The 26,453-nt window shown below is 49.2% G+C and overlaps 1 protein-coding gene across 1 annotated transcript; it reads right to left on the bottom strand.

Moving 5' to 3' along the window:
- Positions 1–9,501: 9,501 nt before the first annotated feature.
- BATF3 (basic leucine zipper ATF-like transcription factor 3) lies at positions 9,502–25,786 on the bottom strand (the record flags this gene model as incomplete). Its single annotated transcript, XM_080699468.1, has 3 exons — positions 9,502–9,687; positions 21,675–21,779; positions 25,709–25,786. The coding sequence occupies 3 exons, from the start codon at positions 25,784–25,786 to the stop codon at positions 9,502–9,504; spliced, it is 369 nt and encodes a 122-aa protein (XP_080555594.1).
- Positions 25,787–26,453: the final 667 nt, after the last annotated feature.

Raw genomic sequence — 26,453 nt, 5'->3', positions numbered from 1 at the left:
CCACATCGCTGAGGGTCTTGGTAAGTTGCTGAGGCTGGCCTCAAACTTGAGATCCCCCTGTCTCAGCCTCCTCCCCACTCCCCGCCAAGTACCTGGATGGGTTACAGGCATGTGCCACCACGCCCAGTGCATGCCACATCTGGAACACCAGGGTAAAGCAGTGACTTGGGTAACTGTGGAATGGTGTGCTAACCAGAGCACAGCAAGTCAGGGTCCCAGGCCCTGGCTCTGCTACACACTGGATGTCCTGGCATCTTGAGTCCAAGGAGCATTTTGGATGACACGGCTTGCAAAGCCTCCCATTAGAGGGGTCTTTGAATGCTGGGAGCCCGCTGGCCCTGGCCAAGCACAGGCGGGGGGCTAGGCACGGGAAGTGCTGGGGACCCCCGGGACTGGTTAACTGGTTAACATCTGGAACTAGGCCCGGTGCTCCCCTCTTTCTGCGAACCCATGAGACGTGCAGAGCCAGCCGGGGACTTTCTCAAACGTACTTTTCACTGTGGCGAGGTGTATTCAGAAAGAAAGCAGAGCCTATTCATCCCCAGAGAGCAGCAGCTCTGAGACCTGCAGCGCTGCAGCTCCAGGTCCCGGTGCCTCCCGCTCAGTTCCTGATAACTGAAGATGAAACTTGAACAGCAAAAGGGAAGTCTCTGGTCTCCTCCAGGGTATCAAATCCTGTTTCTACTTGGTTTCGGTTCTTAAAGACACAGGATTCCAGATATTCTCACCCAATGAGCTGCAGCCAAAGAGCCTTCAGTAACCACCAACCACATTTGCACAGCCCTGGGGTAAAAGGGAGGCGCGCCGCAGCCTGTCTGTCTGAAGTCCAGGTTTGAGAGGGGGGTCCCGATATTTCTGAAATGTATCATCTTTCTTGTTATTAATGTGAAGAATTGCTGGGTAAGTGCACGGATTTGCTCGGTCTGCCCTGGGCCCCAGAGCGCCTCAGTGCTTTTACTTTCCTAGTTTTTTGCGAGGGTCAAATGACTCAGAGGACAGCAAACCATGGTTTTCATTGGTGGTTAGAGATGCACGCACACTGGCTCCAGGGTCACTCGGAGGTTGGCCTCAGGGAATTGCTGGCTCCTTTGTTGGGGCCTCCCTGGCTGTGGGGAGAACAGCCAGAGGTTGGGATCTTGCTGACTTTGAAGAACTCGTTCACAAGTGTGGGTTGTTAGTGTTCTGTAGTTGACTAAAGAGGACAGAGAAGAAAATAAGACAGAGAAAAGTAAGAAAAGGTAGAACAAGAGTTAGTAGGGGTTTCCAAGCACGTGAAAATACGTAATAAAGGGGGAAAGGTGATGTGTCCACAGAAAAAAGAAAAGAGAAATGTTTCACAGATTTCCTCCAGGTCTAAGTTTTCTCATCGAAGCTGACTGCAGACAGGTGCAGAAAAGATACCTCGAGCTGGGTTTAGTGGCTCATGCCTGTAATTCCAGAACTTGGGAGGCTAAGACAGGAAGTTTGCAGATTCAAGGCCAGCCTCTGCAATTTGGCAAAAGCCCCTTTCAAATTTAAAAAAATAAGGGCTAGAATTGTAGCTTGGAGGTAGAATGCCCTTAAGTTCAATACCCTCTATCAAACAAACAAACAAACAAACAAACAAAACAAAACTGTGGAATCTTCCTTACTGAAATCCAGTTATTTGCATATTGATTTATTTAAATGAAATGACAATGGGCTAAGATGCAGGCTAAAACTTGCCTTGCGTGCAGAGTCATGGGGAGCACATGCAAAAAGCATCTCAGCAGCCGGGCGTGGCACACACTTGTAATCCCCTCGCTTGGGAGGCGGAGACAGGAGGATCACATAGGTTTGAAGCCAGCCACACTGGCTTAAGAGACCCGGTATCCAAATAAAATATAAAAATAGGTCTGGGAGCGTAGCCTGGACGTAGAAGGGTTTCATCCCCAGTACCACCAAAATAAATAAATAAATAAATAAATAAATAAATAAATAAATAAATAAAAAGCATCTCATCACCTTTGTCAGGGAGCACAGAGGGCTTCTGGGGAATGTGACCTCAAGGATGCTGAGGGTTTGGAGAGAAAATGAGGGGGGAGGAACTGCAAAGATGAGGACCTGATTCAGGATAGCGCAGCCCAGGACAGGGGAGCAGGTAAAATGGTCCCAGGAACTCTGCTCCTCAGAAATGCCACTCAGCACTAACACATTGCCTGGCTTTCTGGGTGTCTCTGGGCCTTCAGAAGTCAATTTTCATCTCCCAACAGCACTGATCATTCAGCATTGTTTAAAAAATAAATTTCAAAAAAAAGAAGGCAAATAATGGTTCTTGTTCAAAGATGAAATGACCAGATATCAAGATTTTTATTTATTAAGGATTATCAATCAGTGAAAGAATATAACCAATTCAAAAGGAAATCTGTGAGCCTGGCATGGTGGTGCATACCTGTATCCCAGTACATGGGAGGCTGAGGCGGAAGGATAACGGGTTCAAGACCAGTCTCAGCAACTTAACAAGGCTCTCAGCAATTTAGTGAGACCCTGTTTCCAAAATAAAAAGTAAAATGGGTATGGGAGTACTCAATTCTGAGCACCAAAAAATAAAATAAAAATAAAAGGAATCTGTAGCACAGGCATATTTACAGATTTGGAACAATTTGGAACATTGAAATGAATGTGTAAATGGAGACAAATTGGTTCTTCTGGGGATGGGGAAGAGAGGAAAGTAAGTTGACCTGTCTATGAGCGGAACATAATTTACATGTCTGTAGACGCTGCAAGACTAGCATCAGATAACCTGTCTCCAGACAGTGCGTAATTACCCCTTGGACTTTTTTCTCTACAAGGCCAGTTTGTCGCGATACATTCTCCATCCTCCTCCCCTGGCAGGGCTACTGGTAATGTGTGTATCCAATGCCTCCGTGCAGGCGTGATAAATTAGGTTACTCTAAGTTAGCATTAAGGGATTAAATAGTAATCATTGTCGAACATACAAAAATGTGATCGTTGTATTTACATCACTGAAATGGAATTGAAGATAACTGAGGAGATCGGTGTCCTATGTATGCTATGGTTCCACAACTCCATCTTCATCATCATGGACCTAAGATCATTGTTATTACAAGGCTGTGTGTGTGTGTGTGTGTGTGTGTGTGTGTGTGTGTGTCTAGAGATTGAACCTTGAACCCCAGGGGCATTCTATCTCTGAGCTGCAACCCCAGCCCTATTTTATTTTTTATTTGGTAGTAGAGTCTCACTAAGTTGCTGAGGCTGGCTTCGAACTTGTGATCTTCCTACCTCAGTCTCCCACGGACTGGGATTATAGGTGTGGGCTACCTCTCCCAGTTTTTACAAGGCCTTTATTTTAAGCAACTTCACTGCTGATTTCTGAGGTTTTCTAATTTACAACAGGCACACTGACCCAGATGAATTACAGGAACAAACCATCGGGTAAATCACCAGTAGGAAAGCAATAGATTTTCTCTGCTCGGTCTGACACAGGTCAGGAGGTGATATTTCAGAAGTATGAGAGGGCGTCTTTCCCTTGCTGGTCTTTGTGGGCACTGTGAGGTCTGGCTGTGAGGCCTGGCCCAAGGAGGTTATGAACAAAGGACTTTGGAAGGCGGGAAAATGCCCCTAACCATCCCTCTCCCACCAGCCCCATAAATTTACTTGCCTAGCCTGATGTTAAACCACCAATCAGAGAAATACATGGCTGCCTTGCCCTCCCTCCCTCCCTCCCTCCCTCCCTCCCTCCTTTCCTCCCTCCCTCCCTCCCTCCCTCCCTCCTAATGCCCCATAAAAAGCCCTAGTCTGTAAGGAAGGGGCTCCTGACTCGCGTGGACTCTCCTGATCAGTCCCCTTCCAAAGCTTCACTTCAATTAAAGAGCCTTGTTCTGCTCTATAGAGCTGTGTTTTTCCTTTATCCTTATATTTCCTAACAGTCTTACTCCCCTCCACATACAATAGATATTTAACCACTGATTAGTACATCAGCTAATGCATAAATTATAAATAAGAAATAGTTAATAATTTTATTTATTTTATACATGCCATTTAAGTATTTACTTTATAAACATCTATTGACTTTTTGCAAGAAATTATTAGGATAATCAATTGATAACAAAGATGATTAATAACTAACTGATAGCTTATTCACAAATTCAGTGTGACTGGTAAAAACTGACTGTGAGGTACACGCACTCGTTCTTCCCATTCTTTAACCCCAGAACGCCGGCCATCATCAGTGTTTCTCAAACTTGCTTGCTTTCTCAACTTCAAAAAGTACTGCCTGGTAAACAGAGCCTCCTGTGGTTTGTGAATTCTGGAAGGTACTTTTTGGCCCTGCTACTGGTCTACAGGAGAGACTTCGAGGAAACTCCGTGAAGAGCTGGGGATGCTGGGCCCGCGGTCTTCTGGGCAGCAGTCACCATCACCGTCCAAGAGCTGGTCCCCAAGCTCAGACGGCATCAGGAGAATTCTGAGCAGAGGAAAGGCTGCGCCCTGCTCCAGATAACTGGAGACTTAAACCTGCAGCAGAAGTCTTGATGATGGAGGGATACATTAACTAGCAGACGATTTGGGGAAATCAGGGAAGTTCCAGGCACATCCCTGGCCTTGCAGGATGCATACCCTGGACTCTCCCTAGTACTTTCCTTCAGGGCTGTGGTCAAAATTCTGGGCCACTAGCCTTTGATCTAATCTGTGATGACATTTCTGGTCTTCTTAAGAATCTTGTAAGCCGGGCATGGTGGCACACGTTTGTAATCCCTGCGCTTGGGAGGCTGAGACAGGAGGATCACACAGGTTCGAAGCCAGCCTCAGCTACTTAAGTGAGGCTCTCAGCAATTTAGTGGGACCCTGTTTCCAAATAAAATAGAAAACATGCCTGGGAGTATAGCCCAGAGGTAGAAAGCCCCTGGGTTCTACCCCCAGTACCACCAAAAAAAAAAATAATCTTGTACCCGAAAAGGTCATGCTAGAACACCCAAAAATGCAGGTGAGCTGTCTCAAGGGGCCCCTGAACATATCCAGGACTCGCTGTTATGAGCTCATCAAGCATATCACGCCAAGCACACTGCCACCTGCTAACTACAGACTTCTGAGGGGGTCGTGCTAATGATGATGTCCTCCTTAGTGGCAGCATGACCATGCTGGCTCCTTTGCCCCCATAGAGTGGGGCAATTTCATCAAGGTGGTCAATTTGCAGATGGGCAGTTCAGAAAGTCCCTGTGACTAGTGTCCAGAGAATCTGGCCTTGGCTACCTGCTCCTTGTATTTCAAGTTATATAGCATTATGGCTTCCTGTCCGTGACTCAGCATAACATCCCAGGAGAAAGGACGGTTCCCACTCCCTCCATGTTCCCTTTCCCCTCCTCTTCCCCTCTTCTTCCCCTCTTCCTCATCTCTAGTCCTCCTTCATGCTTTTGCTTCCTTGGTCTCTCTTACAAGCCTTCTTCCTGTAGCACAGATGACCCTGCCAGGATTTCCTGGGTATTGAAGAAAGGAAGTCACGTCAAGGGGAGTTGGGGCTGCCCCTTTCTTCTAGGTCCTTCTGGGGCAAAGCCCACAGCCTTGTGTCAGTAAATACACCTGGGGTTGCAGAGACCCCAGCATTGATGGAAAAAAAGAGGGGCTTTTGAAACTCTTGCTTTCCTGTCAGAGTCATTGTTGTTAACAAGAGATTAGGGTCAAAACTGGGGCCTGATTCAGTGATGGAAAGCCCAGGCTTCAAAGCTAGACTGGTGCAATGCAGGGCAGGACGGAGGACAGGAAATGGTGTGGCTGTGTGGGTGTGAGGAAGGGCTCCCTCTGGCACTTTCTGTGCTGAGGGACCTTTCTCAGCTGCCTCCCTTCACCCCAGCCCAGCATATAGATGTTTTGAGGCATCATCCAGATGCCTGGCCCCAGCAGCAATATAAATACAACCAAGGAAATCGAATCCTCAGCAACCTGCCCATGTGTCTTGTTCCTCCTGAACAAATGTTATGGCTTCTCAGGTTTATGCAGAATTTTTACTTTTTCAGAGTGTGGGCACTGTGGGCTCTGAGGTCTGGCCATGAGATCATGCTGGAGGAAGAACAAGAACAAAGGAACAAAGAAAGAGAAGCACCCCTGACCATTGCCTGCCCTGAGATGACCTGGCCACCAGCCCACCAACCAGTGGCTTACATGACCACTCCTATACCCCCTTCCTTGCCCCATACAAAACCCCAGCCTGTAAGGAGGTGGGCTTTCTGACTCTCATGGGCTCTCTCCCTGGTCAGATCCCTCCTTCCAGGTTTTATTCCTAAATAAAGCCTGTTCCCTGCTGTCAGGCCTTGTTTTCTTTGCCCCCAAATACCCCAACACAGAGGAGTAGCTCAATAAACATTTTGTTTTCAGAACTTCTTACTCATCTTCCAGTTATCTTGGAGGGCACCCAACCCTCAGTACCCTGAGCAATCCTAATTTTGAGTTCTCTGCTTCCCAGAAGTAAAGCAGTCTTGGTCCTGACTAACTCCAAGTTCAACCTCAATGAATACACAGCAGTTAGGGAGGAAGTCCCCTAAGCTCAGCAGCTAATTTGAATAAAGGTGTTTTTTTTTTTTTTGTACTAGGGATTGAACCCGGAAGTATTCTACTTCTGAGTTACACCCTTAGTCCATTTTTAAATTTTTAAACAAAACCTCACTAAATTGCAGAGGCTGACCTCAAATCTGTGATCCACCTGTCTTAGCCTTCTAAGTGTTGGGACTGCAGGTGTGCACCACCGTGCCTGACTTGAATAAAGTTCTTGATAGCAATTTAAACAGCTAGCATATTAGAGCTAAGTATGTGGGTCTGGGGGATATTTAGAAGACAGCCGACAAGACTTGGAGTTAGCTTGGGGGACACAAGGGACAGATAGGTTTCTGAGCAGCAGGATGATGGGTGGAGTCATTTATTTAATAGTTAAAAATAGAGTTAAGAAGCGCACTTGAAGGGCAGATGGTAAGATCACTCACACAGCTTAGAACACGTTGAGCATGATACACCGTGAGACCTCATCTCAGTGACACGGAGGATCTGGATGTACTGTCTGTCCTCAGGAGAGATAGCTGGATCCTGGATACCATGGTAGCTGTTATTAGCATAGTGATAGATAGTGACTGAGATTGCAAGGCGTCCCTTTATCTTGAGAAGAAGCAGGGGAGAGAGAGCAATAACCACAGAAGCCAGTGTGATGGGCCACTGCGAAGTACCTAGAGGTAAAACCTGGTTATGCCCACTAGACTTAGCGGCCAGAGCTTACTCTGACCTCCAAATGGGTACTTTCTGGGACATGATGGGAGTAAAGGCTAAATCTTATGCCAGAGTCTGACAGTCACCAAATCCTGTTCCTTCTCTCATCCCCCAGCACTAAGACAAATTTATTGCCTGGCTTCCTTTGTAGCTGGGTGAGGCCATGTGACTGAGTTGTGGCTAAAGACTGTGTGTGGAGGGGTGATGTACTGTCACCTCAAGGACATAGCCCCTCAACCCATCCTCCACTCATCCTGTCTTCCCTAACCTGCCAAAGTAGAGGAGCTAAGGGGCCTCCAAGTTCTGGGGAACACAGAAGATGGAAGGAAACTGGTCACTGGGTTATTCTGTGGAAGCAGGGGGCTCTATGAAGTCAAGCTGGACAGGGCTGAAAGAAAGTCAGGTTCAGGGCCAGCAGCATGGGTGCCGAGGAGAGCAGAAAGCATAACAGCAGGGACAGCGGGGTCCGAACAGGTAAGCCAGACAGCTGGATTCCAGAAGTCAGATCAGCTAGCGGGGTCCACGAGCCCAGAGGGCATGTAAGTCCTGCAGACTGAGGTTAGCTGCCAGTGTGTCCTGTAGGGACAGGAAGGGCTGGAGTTGAAACACAGTAGCAGCAAAACACAGCACACACAGGCAGGCATCTGTGCCATATGATCATACGCACAGCCATGTGGCCCTTAGCGCCTGGCTGAGTCCACCCTTCCCAGCTGGGCTGCTCACCTGGACTGTGCAGTCCTGGCCAGCATGGCGCCCACAGAAGGACGTGCAGCATTTAGACTCCCGCTGGGCAGGAGCCACCCCGGCTCTCCTCCTTGTTGCAGGACTTCCGCCTGGCTCATTTAACTCAACAGTGGACCAAGAGTGAGATCACCTGGGGTCTCAGCCCGGTTCTGCTGCTCGCCCACAAGCAAACCTTGAGCAAGTCCCTTCCCCTCCTGCACTGAGCGCCTCATCTCTGAAGTGACGGGAGACTGGTTGATTTTAACATCTGCTGTAGTGGGGGGGGGGGCACTATTCTTCTGAAACAGTTATACCAGAGAAGCATTGGTTGGTGTCCCAGCAGGAATAGCTCTACTCTCTAGCACCAGCCTTGCCTATCAAGGGAGTTTTGCAGCCTTTCGCCTGTGCAAGTTAGAGGAGACCAGGCAGACCTCCCTAGCAAAGGGGAACCCTTCAGGAAAGGGGGGGTTCCTGCAGAGTAGCCAATATTAACACCTGCACAGAGTCAGCAAGTCCCTCGCCCTGGGAGGGACTACAACCTATTTTTCTTTTTCTTTTCTTTCTTCTTTTTCACATTTACATTTGCAACAAACACTTTCCTTTCTGTTTGCACCTCTCATTCCCTTTGGAGGGAGGGTTGCACCCTCCACAACCCCTGTAGTTCCAGAGAAGGTGGAAGAAGGGACCTCCTTCCCAGCCGGCTCTCCTCCCTGGGTCCTCAGTTCAGCTGAGCCTGGCTCTCCCTTCCTGAGAGAAGAGAGTCAGACAGGGCTTCTCAGAGAGACTTGTTCCTCTTCCCATCTACCCAAATATTTGTTTATTTAAAGAAGGGGACAGATTTCTCATTTTTCAATGATTCAGACTAGTAGAGAGCAAAGGTGTCCTCTGATCCTACACCTGCTTAGAACTTAGAACGGGAAGATGGCCTGGGAGTTGTACAGAGCAGTTGAGAAAAACAACTTGGAAGAGAAAAATCTGCCAAGATAATCCAGCGTAAGTTTGAAAGTTGGCCAAGACAGGGGGATACTTAAATCTAAGACCAGCAGGAGTCAAGTCCAGCCTGCCCCTTGGTGGCCCAGCTGGGTCAAAGGCATCTGAAAGCCTAGGGGCGGCCACCAACCCCCTAAGGATGCCTCCCCATCTTCCCTGGCTGTGGCTGTGGGGGAGAAGATCAAGAAGAGACAAGACCATGAGCCAGGGAGCAACATAAAAGACAGCAGTGCCCTCCCCAGGAAGAGGAGTTCTGTTGTGCTCCGAAATCCCAAGAACTCCGAGATACGGAGAGACACCATCCATCTTTATTATCTCAATTCTGGAGGAAAGGACGCTGTGACACAGAGGACCTGTTAGCTGCCAGAAGTGGCTCCCGGGCCTCCTGTCCTGCTTCTGGCTCCAGGGATCTGAGAGTCGGGCGGCTTGTGAGCGCAGCGCTGAGGCTGGGCTGCAGAGGCCGCCGGCTGGCCCTGGGGCTCCCACAGACGCGGAGGGAAGCCTTCCTCCTAGGTGTGAGCACCAGGGCTCCTGCTGGGCAGAGACTCGCACCCTGGAGCTTCACCGGGGCAGGCAGCTGGCCACGGGATCCGGCCGCGGCACCTGCACGAAATTCACAGGGCAAAGTAGCAGCGGGCACACCTTCTCATGTTCCTTCAGCGCCTCGCTCAGGTGCCTCAGCTCCTCCGTCAGCTTCCCGATCTCCCTCCGCAGCACAGCGTTTTCCTGCTCCAGGCCCTCGTATTCCTGTTGGAAAAAAGAGAACCAAGCCGGGCATGGTGGCGCATGCCTGTAATTCCAGTGCTTGGGAAGCTGGGACAGGAGGCTCACAGGTTCGAGGGCAACCTCAGCAGTGTAGGGAGACTCTCGGCAACCTAGTGAGACCTCGTTTCAAAACATAATAATAATTAATAATAATAATAATAATAATAATAATAAAAGGAGTTGGGGTTATAGCTCTGGAGGGGAGAGAATGTCCCTGAGTTCAATCAGAAAGAGTGGGAGGAGGAATAAGAGGAAGAAGAACTGGCTAACTCGTTTCTGAAACCGCATTCCCTTCCTCTGTCCTCCGTGGTCCTCACCCCGCCTCGGCGCTCACCTCCTGCCCACAGAAGCTTCTTCATGACCCGTGCCCCCTCCACCCCTCACATTTTTGTTGATGGGCTTAAGATCTTTCTCCTCCCACTAGAGTGAAAGGATCAGGAGGGCAGAGCTTTGTTTTTTAAATCAACTCTATTGAGGTATAATCTTCGTAAAATGCATCTATTCTAAATGTATATTTCAGAGAGTGTCGACAAGTGGATGCACCGGTGCTGATCAATATGTAAAACATTTCCGACACTCCGAAAATCGTCCTCGTACTCCTCTGTGCCTGCCCCTCCCAACTGCTGGTCTGAAGATTCCTGCGGGGTTCATGCTACTCCCAGCTCCCAGAACAGTGCCTGGAACCCTGGAACACTGCAAATGTTTGTTGATTGCACAATGCATCCATCTTGCACACATTCGTGTTGGGCTAAGCTCTGCTCCCTTCAAAGACGAGCCCTTGTCATTTCTGAGCTGCTCTCTTAGGAAGCTCCTTGTACTGATCCCAAAACTCTCTTCCAAACACACCTTTTGGCTGGGTTCTACCTAAAGAAACCACATAGGGTAAATCTAATACTTTTTTCAACATCCCAGTTCTTGAAATGTTCGCTGGCAGCCCCATACCACTTGCTCCTAGGTATCTGAGTTCCCGTGTGAGGCCTGCCAGCCCCTCTGCCCCCCTGGATGCCGTCCCTGACACACATGCCAAGCCGTCAGAATTGCTGACAAATGTTACTCCAGAATGCAATGCACTTTTCTGGGGACCGTGCAAAGGGCAGACGTGGGGCAGAGGCCATGCCCGCTGCACCTGAGCCCAGGAATCTCCCTGAGCTTGCAAAGGTTGAAGCTCTGTTCACGCGTGCTACGTTTCCATCTGTATTGGGGCAATGACCGATGTCCTGGAGCTTGAGGATAGAGCTCTACTTTTCTCTCCAATGGACTTCACTCTGTTCATTCGGGATTCTTTAAGCCAAGCAAAATGTATCTGAATCTCAACTGTGTCACCTCTGTGACACCATACAGCGTTAAGCTGGACAATACTTTGATAAGCAGTTCTTCCATTTCTTCATCTACACCATTAATAAGTTCTCCAAGACACAGCGTGCCAAGACCAACTCTTTCCAGAATGGTAATCCTATTTGTTTGTTTGTTTGTTTGTTTATCTATTTATTTATTGGTGCTGGGGTTTGAACTCAGGGCCATTCTATGGCTGAGCTACACCCCAAGTCCTGTTTTACATTTTTTGTTTTGCAACAAGTTATCACTAAGTTACTGGAGGTCCAGCTAAGTTGCTTGAGGCTGACCTCAAACCTGCCATTCTCCTGCCTCAGCCTCTCAAGTCCTGGGATTACAGCTGTATGCCGCCACACCCAGCTGTCCTATTTAAACCTGCTGAAATGTTTTCATTCATTTTTGCTTGATTTGTGTGGCTAGGCTTTGTTGTCCCAGGCACTCTGTGCATGTTCTGAGCTGGGGACCCAACCTTATTACCCATCACACCCTCTCTTTTACTAGTAACTTTTAAGAAACATCAGTGGAGAAGTAGGATCTTCTTACAGCTCCAGAAGACACCTGAGAATTCTCAATCCTGCTCCTCCTCAAGAAGTTCCCCTCAACTTGACTGCCTTCCTCCTTTTCTATGTGGGCCCAGTGCAAGATCACCACCTCTAGGAAGGCTTCCTTGATCACAGCACCTATGAGGCCTACACTTTTAATATGAGTTCTACTCAGTCCTGTATTATATGCAGCCTCACCTTAAATAATGTCTCGCCCCCAAAGATGGGAATCGCAGAGCATCTAGGAGTTCCCCTACCCTGACCTGATGGGCCACAGAGCCCCATCTATGTGCTGAGTGGCCTCAGCCCTTGTCCTCTGTCTTCTCTTACCCCTGCCTTCCTCCCTTCCCTCCTAGGTGTGTCCTCCCTTTCAGAACCAGGGATCCCAGAGAGGGTGCACGCAGAGGCCATCTCAGCCATTCCTCCAGCTCTGCTCATCACTGAAAGCTTTGCAGGGTATTCTGGAACGCTCTACAGGACAGCAGACCTCACCCACCACCCCGGGCACCCCAGGCCGTCCTGAGTCAGTCGGGCCCGGTCTGCCTTCAGTCCTCCTCCTAGCAGCTGCCCCGGTCCCTCGTGGTCTCCTCCAGCTCTAGTCCTGGAGTGAAGATTCAGTCTAGAAATCCAGCAGCAAGCCCTCCGTGGACAAGGGAAGGGTCTGGATGGGCCGATGGGTACCGAGGCCAGGGAATCACAAGATGCTTACGTGCATCAGAGGAAAGCTGTGCGTGCACTGCACACCCGCACACACGCGTACACTCACGCACTCCACTATGTGGCTGGAAATGCCCTTCACCTTCAAAGGAACTGGATGGTAGAAATGAATGGCTCCAATATGCACTAACAAGAAGCTCCAATATGAGAACAGAATGCTCTCATCCTCGGGCAGAATATGTCAAACTGCCTTTCTTAATTTACTGATTCTGCGGTAAAATGCTCTGAGCTTCTGAGCTTGTATCTGGAAGCTCCGAGGCGGCCCCAGGCCTAAGGCCTTCCTGAGGTACCACTGCGTTCCCCAAAGCAAGTGCTGCTCTGAGAGTCTTCAGAACTCCCTGTCACAAGCCACCAAGCAGGCCCTCGGCTGCCTTCTCCACAAAGACTTTCTCTTCTGGGATTTAGGATTTACTCAGAAACCTGCAGAGGGACTTTTGTTGAGCTGAGAGAATAGAAGGGAGAGAAGTGGTCAAAATCTTCAGGTGAGACCAGTTCTACAAAAAGAAAAGCTGGGAGGGAGATAAGAAGAGACCAGAGAAGCTGGGCATGGTGGCAAATACTTGTAATCCAGGCATTTGGGAAGCTGAGACTGGAGACTCGCAATTTAAGGACAGCCTCAGCTGCTTAGTGAGGCCCTTTGCAACTCAGTGAGGCCCATTTTTAAAATAAAGAATAAAAAATAGGGCTGGGGGTGTAGCTCAGAGGTAGACTGCCCCTGGGTTCCATCCCCAGTACCGAAAGAGAGAGAGAGAGAGAGAGAGAGAGAGAGAGAGAGAGAGAGAGAGAGAGAGATGGGAAGAAAGAGAGAAAGAGAGAGAGAGAGAGAGAGAGAGAGAGGAAGAAAGAGAGAAAGAGAGAGAGAGAGAGAGAGAGAGAGAGACTCCAATAGGAACAAAAAGAAAGAAATGAACACAATCCATTTCATGCTGAGAAGAAATTATTATATTCAATGTAAATAAAAATTAGGCAGAGAACATTAAACTCTGATTTCCAAAGAGATGATCAGTCTAGCTCAAATCAGTCTAGCTCAAAAATAAAAAATTAACAAAGAGAGACCATAGAACACCAGATAGGAGCAAAAAGAAAGAAATGAACAAATGAACACAATCCATTTCATACTGAGAAGAGATTTTTATAATAGCCGGGCGTGGTGGTGCACACTTGTAATCCCAGCATTCGGGAGGCTGAGACCGGAGGATCGCAGTTCGCGGACAGCCTCAGTTACTTAGTGAGGCCCTCTGCAACTCAGTGAGACCCGGTTTCAAAATAAAGAATAAAAAATAGGGCAGGAGGTGTAGCTCGGAGGTCAAATGCCCCTGGGTTCCACCCCCAGACCCGCAAAAAAAAAAAAAGATTATTATATTCAATGTAAATAAAAATTAGGCAGAGAACATTAAACTCTGATTCCCAAAGAGATGATCAGTCTAGCTCAAATCCTGCTGAGCTATGAATCCTGTACCAAAGGAAGGTTTGAGGTCACTATGCTGCCACCCTGGGGAATTTGCCAGGTCATAGGTTCAGAGCAGAGATCTAAAGTTGAGAGGTGGCGAAACCACTACAATACCAGTTCTGCCTCAGAAACAAAGCTGCCTACAGCAGTAGTTCTCTGCTGGAGCAATCCTGGCAGTCCCTAGTTGGGGACATTTGAAGACATTTGGTGGTATCTGCAGATAGTTTTGGTTGTCACACACACACACACACACACACACACACACACACACACACACACACACACATATATAGTCAAGGCCAAAGCCACTGTTCAGTGTCCTGTGGCGCACAGGGCAGCCCCCACAACAAGGAATTATCCAGCCCCAATTGCCAATCATGCCTAGCTTGAAAAACCTTGTTCTGGGCATCTAAGAGAGGCTCTGTGGGTAATGAAGGGCTCTCTGGGGTTTCAGGGTCCAAGATGTCTCTAAGGCAGAAGGCCCAACTGAGACTGGTGGAGAGTCTGATGTGGGTGCCAGGGAACAGGGATGATAACCCAGGTATGAAGGAAAGGAGAGGCGTAAAGGTATAAAGGTAGGAAAAGACCATCAGGCCATGCACAGATCCCATTTTACATGTTAGACAGATGAAGCTCTGAGAGGGACAGGGACTTTTCCTAGGTCACATAGACTAGGGATCTGATCTCTGACAACCCAGGTCAACTGTAACTCTCAGTTGGCTTCAGCAATTTTGCTTTTGGTCAGCAGCAGCAGCAGTCCAAAATTTCCCCCTGGGTTGTTACCAGAAGCAAGAGGCCATGAGATCCGGGACTTTACAATCCATCTATCCCCAGGTCTTAAGCTGATGCATTTCTCAGCAGAACAAACTATGTCACCAGCAAGGACTGTACAACATAGGGTCATAATCAGTTTCTCAACCAAGTGGGTGCTGAAATGAAGTGTTCTCTTAGAACGTGCAATAAAAAATAAAAACCATGGCAACACATCTCACAACAGTATTGCCCAAGGAATTTGTCAGTTTGTGACATTTAGGGCCCTGGAGGATGGCATTGCGGCCTTCCTTTTCTGACTCAGAGTTCTTTCTCAGTCTGACATCTTTGGGGGCTGGTGGAGCCAGTCTGACCCACTTCTGAGCCACCTTCCAGCTTGTCTCAGAGACCCTGGCACTCCCTCGGCTTCCCCTTGTGAACATGGACCCCGCCTGCATCAAGGTTCAGAGATGAATGGAGGTTGAAAGCCCCTCGGGGAGGTGTGAGCGTGCTGCAGGGATGGTTTGAAAACTGTGAACACAGAGGGTCGCAGACACACGCCAGGACCTGCATGTTGGTGCCACAGCCCAACGGCCACTGGCCAGGACCCTGAGGGGAGCCTCTGAGTAGCGAGCCCAGCCTTCCTCTCCCGCGCTCAGCCTGGCCCACCTCGTGGCCATCCTCTGGCTTCTAGGTGGAGGACCAGGAGGGAGGGAAGTGGCCAAGAAACTCACAAGAGCTAGATCTGGATGTTTTTCAGGGTGCTGGGGGTGACAGGGATTCAAGGACATCAAGGGCAACTGGGGATGGGATGGAGGTAAACATAAAAGTGGGGATTTTAAACAAGCCTTGCTCTAAGCAGCCCCCTCTCATGGTACTCAAGAATGGCCAGTAGCCAGACATGGTGGTACATGCTTATAATCCTAGAACTTGGGCGGCTGAGGCAGGAGGATCACAGTATGGAGGACAGTCTCAACAAGTAGGGAGACTCTCGTTAACCTAATGAGACCCTGTTTTAAAATAAAAATTAAAGCTGAGCGTGGTGGCATATGCTTGTAATCCCAGTATTTGGGAGGCTGAGGCTGGAGGATTGGGGTTCGCAGACAGCCTCAGCTATTTAATGAGGTTCTTTGCAACCTAGTGAGACCCTGTTTCAAAATAAAAAATAAAAAATAGAGCTGGAGGTGCAGCTCAGAGGTAGAATGCCCTTGGGTTCCATCCCAGTACCGGGAAAAAAAAAAAAGAAAATTAAAATTAAAAAATAGGGATTGGAGCTATTGTTCAAAGGTAGAATGCCCTCGAGTCCAATCCCTAGTACCAAATGAATAAATAAGAATGGCAAGTAAAAGAGTTTGCTCAGCATTCTGTGCAGTGCTGGGATGGGGGAAGGAATGAGGAAGGCCCCTCTGCAGGGAGTGCCAGGCAGGCAGCTCTCCAGCAGCTGTTTTCTGAGCCCACCCCTCCTCGTGCCTCCCAGTGAGCTGGGCCTCTGTGTGAGGCAGTTCCTATGATGACGTCCGGTTCCTCTTTCCCTATCCTAGATGTGACCTGGGAGCCCCAGGAGTCCCAATGGGCTTTCTGCTGGGACCCACAGCTGTGTGCTAAGCGCTCTGCACTCAGGTCCCTTAAGCAGAGTAAAAGCATCCTTTACTCCAGTTTTTAACCAGTCATCCCACCTCCAGCATGGACATTTAGTCGTTTAATGTCCACCACTAAACTGTAGAGATTCCCTGTAGCTATGATGCCTTCCTGGAAGGAGCTAGGAGTCCACGGTAAGGCGTGGCTCATGAGGTGCCTTTTGGTCCAGAGATGATGTTCCCCTTATTCTGCAGAAAGCTTGAGATGTACTTCTACTGCCCTATGCCAGTTGCTGCTTGCCCTCTCCGTCCTCTTGGGACCAGTGACACTTGTGTGCCGCTAGTGAGGTCAGTGCTACAGTCTGGGGTCTGTACCTGGAGGGAACCCAGCCTGCCCTTCACACTGTGTTTCTTAACAAAGCTGGCCTTGCTGCGGTGACCTGCTGGTGGTGCAAATCCCCACCCACTTCTCGAACCCCACAGAGGAAGCGGAGAAAGGAGTATTCTTCCTTGCAGGGACTGGGCTGCAGGTCAGTCTGCCTCATTCTGGAAAGAGCAACTGGTGTGACTGTCAAGCAACACAGCTTATGGGCAGGAAACAGGCCAGGGACTAAAAAGGAGGAGGAGTCCAGTGTGATGGTGCATACTTGTGATCCTAGTACTTGGGAGGTGGAGACAGGAGGATCACAGGCTCAGGGCCAGCCTCAGCTACTTCATGAGGCCCTCAGCAAGGTAGTGAGACCCTGTTTCAAGATAAAGAATAATAATGCTGGGTGTGGTGGCGTACGCTTTTAATCCTAGTGTTTGGGAGGCTGAGACTGGAGGATCGTGGTTCGCAGACAGCCTCTTAGTGAAGGCCTCTGTAACTTAGTGAAGGCCTCTGTAACTTAGTGAGGGCCTCTGTAACTTAGTGAGACTCTGTTTCAAAATAAAGAATAATAAAAAAAAATAGGACAGGGGGTGTAGCTCAGAGGTCAAATGCCCCTGGGTTCTATCCCCAGACCCGCAAATAATAAATAAATAAATAAATAAATAAATAAATAAGGCTGCGGGTGTGGCTTGGAGGTAGAATCCTCCTTGGTTCAATCCCCAGCACCACCAAAAAAAAGAGTAAATGTGGTTTTCAGGCATGGGGTTCACTTGATTATTATTAAGTCCAACAACAACAGAAGTTGAGAGAAAAATCGATCCGGTGTCTTTTTTTATGCTTTTGTAGAAATAAATGAATATTATATATAGTAATATATAACAATGCTGTATATAAGACAGAAATTGAGAGAGAATTCATCTGGCATCTTCTTTTTATGCTGTTGTAGAAATAAATGAATATTATATAGTATTATGTATAGTAGATATACAGTGATACTGGGGATTGAGCCAGGGTCTCTCACATGCTAGGTTAGCTCTCTACCACTGAGCTAACCTCCCAGCCTATAAGATATAGGAACATTTTTATAGCATTTTGTGTAGGCAAAATAATAGCCCCTCAAAGACATCCACGTCCTAATCCCTGAACCTGTGACTATGTTGTCTTACATGGCAAAAGGGGTTCTGCTCATGGGACTAAGTTCAGATGCGTGAAAGGGGGCGATGACTTTGGATTTCCCAGGCGGATATAATGTGCTCGTGACAGTTCTGATACGTGAAGGAGGAGTCGGGAGAGTGAAAGAAGATGACACAATCAGAGAAACAGCATGAGAAAGACTCAGCCGGCCACTGCTGTTTCTGAAGATGGAAGGAGACGCCAGCTCAAGGAGCATGGAAGCCTCTAGGTGCTGGAAAAAGCAAGGATGTGGATCTTCTCCAGATCCTCCAGAAAGAAGGCAGCCCTGCAGCACCTTGATTTTAGCCCAGTGAGAATCGCCTCAGATTTCTGACTGCCAAAGCTGTAAGAGAGCAGATCTGTCACTTTATGCCGCCACATTGATAAGAATTTGTAACAGCAGCGATAGCATGACACATTTTCTGTGGGAAATCCTCCACTTCCCAAGGACAGAAGTGAAATCCTCCTCTTTGTGACCCACCAGCAATCCTTTGCCCATGGGAGTGCTTCGTTCACATTTGTGGAATGGATCTACTTGATCTCACTCCATGAAAGATCTTGTCCAAGACACTTAGTAGTCACCTCTGTATACACGATCCCCCAGAACTTGATAATGCACCTGGCTTCTCGAGGGGCGGAGCCCAGGCTGTCTGGCTGATGCGTGTGGTCTAAATATGGGGCATATACCAACTGTGAGCTGCAAGTCATCTGCTTTGGAGATTATTTGGTAACATGCAGTTAGAACCACGATTGCTTCAGGAGCAAGGTGGGGAGAAGGAAGGAGACAAAGGCATTGCGATTTTGTGTGGAAACTTTACACGGCTAATACGGGCCCGAAAGACCTTCCCTGACTCTAGTTTGAAAACTCTAGTCTCTTCTAGGGTCCAGCATCCCTACTTCCCCAAAAGAATCTGACATTTATAATTTGACACTCTGTGAATTTCTATCAGTGGGTCATGTCTGCCTGGAGCATGTGCTTTTTAAATTTGCTCTCTGTTCATCGTTAAGAGTTTTTAGGGCCAGGATTGGTGGTGCAGGCTTTAATCCCAGTACTTGGGAGGCTGAGACAGGAGGATCGCCAGACTCAGCTACTTAGTGAAGAGGCCCTCTGCAACTTAGTTAGACCCTGCTTCAAAATAAAGAGTAAAAAAAAAAAAGGGCTGGAGGTATTGCTTGGAGGTAGAATGCCCCTAGTTCAATCCACAAAACAAACAAACAAAAAAAGAGTTTTTAGAAACTGTCCGTCTCTTCCCATGACATGGGAGTGTGTTGTCAATGCCCCAACAGCCTTGCTGAGACAATCCATGGCAAGAAAACACTGCAGGAGAACACTAAACTACATGCTTTAATGAAGCGTACCAATGGTACACAAACACCATAGCAAAGACTGTCAGCAGTTCCTTAGACAGATCCTTGAATGCTTTTGCAGCCAGTTCCTGGGAACAACCATTGCCCTTCCTGCCCATGGGGTTCTATAGGTTTATACAAAAAGGCTGAGCCGGGCGTGGTGGCACACGCTCGTAATCCCAACATTTGGGGAGGCTGAGACCGGAGGATCGCAGTTCGCGGACAGCCTCAGCTACTTAGTGAGGCCCTCTGCAACTCAGTGAGACCTGGTTTCAAAATAAAGAATAAAAAATAGGGCAGGGGGTGTAGCTCGGAGGTCGAATGCCCCTGGGTTCTATCTCCAGACCCGAAAAAAAAAAAAAAAACTGAGGAAAATGGAATAGTTGAGGATAAGTCCCCATGCCATGGTCTCGATGTGTCCCCCAAAAGTTCATGTATTGGAAATTTGGTCCCTAATGCAGCATTGTGGGGAGATGGAACCTTTGAGAAATGGTTGGGTCATGAAGATTCTGCTCTTGTGAACAGACTAATCTATGAGTGGATTATCATGGGATTGGCTTTTTATAAAGAGCCCTCCACCATGTTCTGATGCAGCAGAAGGCTCACCAGGTACCAGGCAGAGGCGAGTATCATGCACTTGAACTTCCCAGTCTCCAGAACCAAATCAACTCTTCTTTATAAACCACCCAATCTGTGGTCGTCGGTTATAGCAACAGAACAAAGTCAGACACTAGGATCCTGATACGACCGACAAAAAGGGTGTTTGACTCTTTTAACTCTAGTGTGAAGACAGTGAGAAGAGAAAGCCTCAGAGTGAACACACACCGCATTCTGTTACGACGGCAGCGTACCAGAGGAGCCTGCAGCGGACCCGGATGGAGACAGCAGCGGACCCGGATGGAGACAGCAGATGGTGAGGTCATGGATCGGGGGAGGAGGTCTTGCCAGAAGAATAAGTGTTAAGAACTGATGTTAGAAAAATAGATAATGCTTCCAGGGTGAGATGGAGAAATGGCAGACTATGAAGCCCTACTGAACACTCACTCACATTAAGAAAATTAAGGTAGAAAAGCTAACAAAGAAATCGAAAAGAAAGAAATGTGAAGTGGATCCGGAGAGCTGTACATGGTAGTACATGTTTGTAATCCCAGAGACTGAGACAGGAGGATTGCAGGTTTGAAGTTAGTCTCAGCAACTTAATGAGACTCTGCAACTTAACAAGACCCTGTTTCAAAAAAAAAAAAAAATAGGGCTAAGGGTTAGCTCAGCAGTAGAATGCCCTAGAGCTCAATCCTCAGAACTACAGAGAGAGAGAGACAGAGACAGAGAGACAGAGACAGAGAAAAGAAGAGGAGGAGGAGGAAGAGGAGGCGGAGGAGGAAGAGGAAGAGGAGGAGGAAGAGGAAGGAGAGAGAGGAAAAAACTAGGAAGTGGCTATTTGTACATATGGGGAGGGAGGTTGGGGACTGAACCCAGGAGTGTTCTATCTCTGATTTATACTCCTAGCATTACACTATTCTCTCTCTCTCTCTCTCTCTTTTTAACATTATCTTGCTAAGTTGCTGAGGCTGGTCTCAAACTTGAGATCCCCCTGTCTCAGCCTCCCCAGAACTGAGATTACAGGTGTGCACCACCATGGCTGGCTTGAAATGTGGTCTTTTAGAATCAAAAGAAGAAGGCTTCAGGAAGGGATGGTGACTCTAAAACACACAATGGACTTAACCATATTGAAGTCAACCACTAAGTCAAGCAAGGAAGGAGGGATGGGGAGAGAATGGGGTGGGAATTGGGTAGAGATTAAATCAGTGATGTGTACATGTATGTACACACAAGTTTTTTACCCCAATATGATGTATGAATATAATGCACCAGTAAAAAATTAAAAAAAAAAGAAAGATTTTGGAAAAAAAAAAAAGAAGGGATGGTGAAGGGAATCAAATATTTCAGCAAGGTCACAGAGGATGGAATCAAAAAGAGGGCCTTGGTTGCTTCCGGGAGAGCAGCTGCTCAGGGGTGTGCGTGTACTTGTGCACACGCGTGCAATTAGTGCAGGTAGGGAAGCAGGAAGAACAATCGCAGAAGAGGAATAAACAGGAACTCAGGACTCTGTGCAGCCTTTTTTTTCTTTCCTTCACTGCTGTGGGTGGAACCCAGGAACTTGCACATGACAGACAGGTGTGTGTGTGTGTGAATGTGTGTGTGTGTGTTTTACTGGCGATTAAACCCAGGAGCATTCTACCTCTAAGCTACACTTCCTGCCTTATTTTATTGTTTATTCTGAAACAGGTTCTCATGTCATCCCCCAAGTTAAGTTGCTGAAGGCCTAGCTGAGTTGCTGAGGCTGGCCTTGAACCAATGGTCCTCCTGCCTTAGCCTCCCAAGTCCTGGGATTCTAGGCGCGTGCCACCCACCGTGCCTGGCTAAAGCTAACTCTTCCTAAGAAGCAAGGAAGCGAGGGAAGGAAAGATATGGGGCGAGAACTTGAATGGCGAGTAGGATCAAGAAGCAGCACTTTGTTCTGATTTTCTAAGGAAAGAAACTGGAGTATGGGAAGCAGCCGGGGTCTGGGGAGAAATGAAGAGGACCACGAGCACGGAGCCAGGGCACTGGGCTGGAAGGACCTAACAGGATTAGATGCAGAGCTGGTGATGAGGACGCCAGGGCGGAGGCTCCCGCTGCGGCTCCCAGTGGCTCTGTCCCTCCAGTCTCACCTCGTGCAGTCTGTCAGCCTTCTGGGTCTGCTTCTTCCGACTTCTCTGAGCTGCAACTCGATTCTTCTCTCTCCTTCGGACCTTCCTGTCATCATCCTCGGGGCTCTGGGGATGAAATTTGGTGAGGTGTGGGGCTGAGGTCCCTCAACTTACCCTTCCCTGCCTTCTGCCCTCAGCATTGGTCCCTGAGCTCTCTTCTTTCATTTGCAGCCAAGAACAGTGTTTGTTGCTCCTTCAGAGAGCTAAGCCGTAGCCCCCGTAGGGCACTCACGGTGTGCTGGGCTCTGCAGAGCAGTTCAGACCATTTGAGAAATGACTAAAGTAACCGTCATTTAAAAGATAGCCTTTTAGCCAGGTGTGGTGACACATGCTTGTCATCCCAGCATTTAGGCGGCTGAGACAGGAGGATCGAGGTTCTAGGACAGCCTCAGCTACTGCCTTTGCAACTCAATGAGACCCTGTTTCAAAATAAAGAATAAAAATAGGGCTGGGGGTGTAGCTCGGAGATAGAATGTCCCTGGGTTCCATCTCTAGTACTGCAAAATTCATTAATTAATTAATTAAAGATAGCCTTTTGGCTAAGATCAAGTGTAAAAGATAAGCAATAAAAGCCAGTGTGGTGGTGAATGCCCGTAATCCCAGCACTAGGGAGGCTGAGACAGGAGGACTGCAGGTTTGAGGACAGCCTCAGCAAGTAGTAAGACTCTCATTAACCTCGTGAGACCCTGTTTTCAAATAAAAATAAAAGAGAGCTGGGGGTGTAGCTTAGAGATAGAATGCTCCTGGGTTCAACTCCCAGTAACACACATACACACAGAACGATAAGCAATAAGAGAGTTGGAGATGCCAGGCAGGCCTGCAATCTCCAGAGGCTGAGGCAGGAGGATCACAAGTTCAAGACCAGCTTGGGCGACTTAGTGAGATTTTGTCTCAAAACAAAATTAGAAACAAGCTGGGGATATAGCTCAGTGGTCGAGTGTTTGCCTTGTGAGAGGCCCTGGATACAATTCCCAGTAGCACCACCCCACCCAAAAAAGAAAGAGGGCTAGGTGTATAGCTTACTGCTAAAGCACTTGTGTGGCATGCCTGGGGCCCTGGGTTCTTTCCCCAGCACCAACAAAAGTAAAGAAAAGAAAGATGAGGAATAAGAAACTCGTATAGGTTAAGGAACTTGCTCCAGGTATCACATCTACTAAGGGGGTGAGTGGGAAGTGCAACTCAGGTTTGCTGGTCTTCAAACCAAGGTTCACAAACCTCTAGACCGCAGGGCGTGTGCTTGGAAGAGTTGTGGTGTCCTGTTGCTCTCTGAGCCTGGGAAAGCTGGGGGGTGGAGAGAGGAGGGGAGGGTGCAGGGGGAGTCCACTACCTCCAACTACCGGGTGCCAGCCCTTCCACCACCACACACTGGCAAATACTTCTGATACTGTATGCAAATCATGATTACACATTTATAACTAATTGCAACCACACATCTCTACCAGCACCCCCTCCCACAATGTACCCACTGGAACAAGGACTGACTGACATTTCGTTTCAGAGGTTAGAATGAACTGAAGAGCAAAATTGAAATGTGTCTTGAAAACTCTTATCTATCCACGAGATTTAGCCAGATTAAGTCAAACCTTCAAGAGGTATCATGAAATAGGCAGGACGATGCTCATATCATGGAAAAACATTTCACTCATTATAATAAATATGGGAAAGGACAGCAGTATCTGCTTTTCCAGAACCCTGAGAGAAGATACTAAGGGAGCAGAAAAGACTGCCCTTTAAGGGCTTGTTTGGTTTTGCTTTTTATTAAGGTACTAGGGATTGAACTCAGGGGCATTCTGCCTCTGAACTATACCCCCCAGCCCTATTTCTTTCTTTCTTATTTATTTACTTACTTTTTTTTTTTTTTTTTTTAGTACTGGGGATTGAACCCAGGGGCATTCTACCTCTGAGCAACATCCCCAGCCCTTTTTATTATTTGAAAACAGGGTCTCCCTAAGTTGCTGACATCCTCACTAAATTGCTGAGGTTGGCTTGGAACCTGTGATTCCCCTGTTTCGACCGCCCAAGTACTGGGATTATAAGTGTGTGCCACCACACCTGGTATACTATTTATTTATTTATGAGTGCTGGGGATTGAACCCAGGGGCATTCTAGCTCCAAATTACACCCCCAAGCTCTCTTTTTTATTCTTTATTTTAAAAGAAGGTCTCACTAAGTTGTGGAGGGCCTCACTAAGTAGCTGAGGTTGACCACAAACCTGTGATTCTCCTGTCTCAGCCTCCCAAGTACTGGGATTACAAGTGTGCGCCACCACGCCTGGCTTATTTTTTATTTTTGAAACAGGGTCTCACTAAGTTGCAGAGGGCCTCACTAAATTGCCGAGGCTGGCCATAAACGTACGATCCTTCTGTCTCAGTCTCCTAAGTAATGGAATTACAGGCATGTGCCACTGTCCCCAGATCCCTTAAGGACTTTTAAAAGAAAGAGGCTAGTGGAGTATAAACACAAGAAAGTTACTCAGTTATTAGTATTAATGGAAAGCAAATATCAGTAACACAAAATAGTGGTATATTCAGTTATCAATTTATTCAGTCTTGTATTTCAAATAAGAAAGATACACATAGACTCCAGCATATATAACAAAGAGAAGTGACCTGGAGACCTTGTTTAAGGGAACAAAGACAGGTGTAAAAACATAGTAACAGATAAACATAACCCAGAACATCACAGGGGGGAACATGTGGTGTAGCCGATGTAGATTAACCAGTAGCTTTGGAATCTCACAGACTCTAATTTTGATAAATGACCTGGGATAAATGGCTTCACTTCTCTGAATTTTCAATTTCCTCATAAACATGATCCACCTATTCTTTCAAAATAAATAAAGTGCCTCCCCTGTGTGCCAGGCACATTCCCAAGGCCTGGGTTACAAGCTCAGGACAATGGTCAGTCATCCCTACTGCTTTCTGGCTAACAAGGCGAAGCTTAGGACACATCGACTCCCCTGTTCTGAATGTTAGGACTAGCCTAGGATGCAAGGAAATACTGTCTGAAGCTCCTTTACACCGTACTTCTCAGGTAGTTACTTGCCTTTATATATTGCAGTTGCTGCTCTTTTTAATTGGACTCCTTACAGTGGTTGCCGCCAAATTGTGACTCTTTATTCTCCATGATCAGTGAGCCAAGGCACACAAGGGATGCCGAGCGTCCTTCTCCCTGGGAGTGGACACTCCCAACTGGACTTAGCAACTATCACATAGGGTCACACCAGCCAACGGTGCAGAAACACTCAGGACAGAAAGAAATAGGCAGTCCCCACGTATTTGTGTATTTTAAAGCATATCTCATTTAGTCTTCGCAAAAGTCCCGAGAGGCTGTTATATTTTTCTAGATGGGGAAACCGAGGCTCAGAAATGTTAAGCAAATTTCCAAGGTTACTCAGCTTGTTGGCCAAGGCGAGGCCCAAAGCCAGATATATGTGCGACATTCCAAAGTCACCCAAGGGTGCTCTGAGCAGGGCAGCACAGGGACGAGGGACACAAATGAAAAAGACCCAGCCCTGTCCCGAAGCAGCGGGGGTGCAGCGCTTTGGAATGGCCTTCTCTGCGGGCGGGCAGGCTCATCGGTTCCCGTGTCCACGGTGGTCAGCGTGGCTGCGGACAGCTCGGGGGACTGACCGGATGGGGGCCAGGGGTTCCCTTCGGCCCTGGGGGCGGAGTCAGCTCACTGCGCGGGGTGGGGGGCACCGCACACCCCCAGGCCGACCTCCCGGCGTCCCCCCTTCCCGCGGCAGCCAGGAGCGTGGGCGCAGGGACCGGCCGTCTCTTGGGGCTGAATCCCCCTCCTGAACTCCCGCAGCGGCCGAGCGGTGACAGCTGGGGGCGGCACCAGGGCGCGGCGACCCCCGGAGCCGCGCGGCGCCCACGTGGGGGTGCGCGCCGCCCCCGGCCCGAGCCCCCGCCCGGCCCGCGCCCTCCCCGCACCCGGGGGTCTCCGCGCCTCGCCGCGCCCACCTGCGGCCCCGCGCCCCGGCCCACTACCTGCGGCGGCGGCGGGTTCCCGGGCGCCGCGATGCTCCTCCGCAGGACGCCGCCGTCGGCGCGGGGCCCGAGGGACATGCCGGGCGCTCCTCCAGCCCCGCCGCGCCCCGCGCCCCGCACCTGCCCGCCCGCGTCCTCCGCCCCGCGGCCCGCCCTCTCTGCCTCCTCCTCTCCCCGCCCCCGCTGCCCCCCGCCGGCCGCGCTCCGTGGGAGTCACGTGCTGGCCCCGAAACCCCCCGGGGCGAAGCCCACCCGCCGGCCTCGCCGCCCGGGGAGCGCGGGCTGGGGATCGCCGCGGGCGGTGCGGGCTGGTGGGTTTTTCCCGGACCCGTCGCGGCACCTTCCCCGCCTCCGGCCACGCCTCCCCGCCGCCCCCTCCCGCTCAGCCTGGGGGGCCTCCTCCGCGGGGACCTGGGGGTCACTCGGTGCTAACCCCGGCCGGGGGCGCGGCGGGGAGAGGGGGCAGCTGGCTCCCCGGCGCCCAGGACCTTCTGGCCGGGCGCCCCGCCCGCGGCCGGCCGCTGGACCGTGGGAGGAGCGGGCGGGCGGCACCTCGGGTGGGGTCCCCGACTGAAGGCAGGGCTGGGGAGGTCGCTGAGCGGGTCGGCTGGAAGTCACTGGTGACCGACTGGGGGTGCCACGCCCACGTGGAGTGGACCCGATCTGTTTTCTTTTGCAAGAGCAAAGTGCGTGGTGGCGCCCGCTTGTAATCCCAGTACTTGGGAGGCTTGAGACAGGAGGTTCG

Source organism: Muscardinus avellanarius, assembly GCF_963383645.1.
Source record: "Muscardinus avellanarius genome assembly, chromosome: 7".
NCBI lineage: Eukaryota > Metazoa > Chordata > Mammalia > Rodentia > Gliridae > Muscardinus > Muscardinus avellanarius.
The sequence above is the reverse complement of the archived record's forward strand: the minus strand, read 5'-3'. Positions and strand labels throughout refer to the sequence as shown.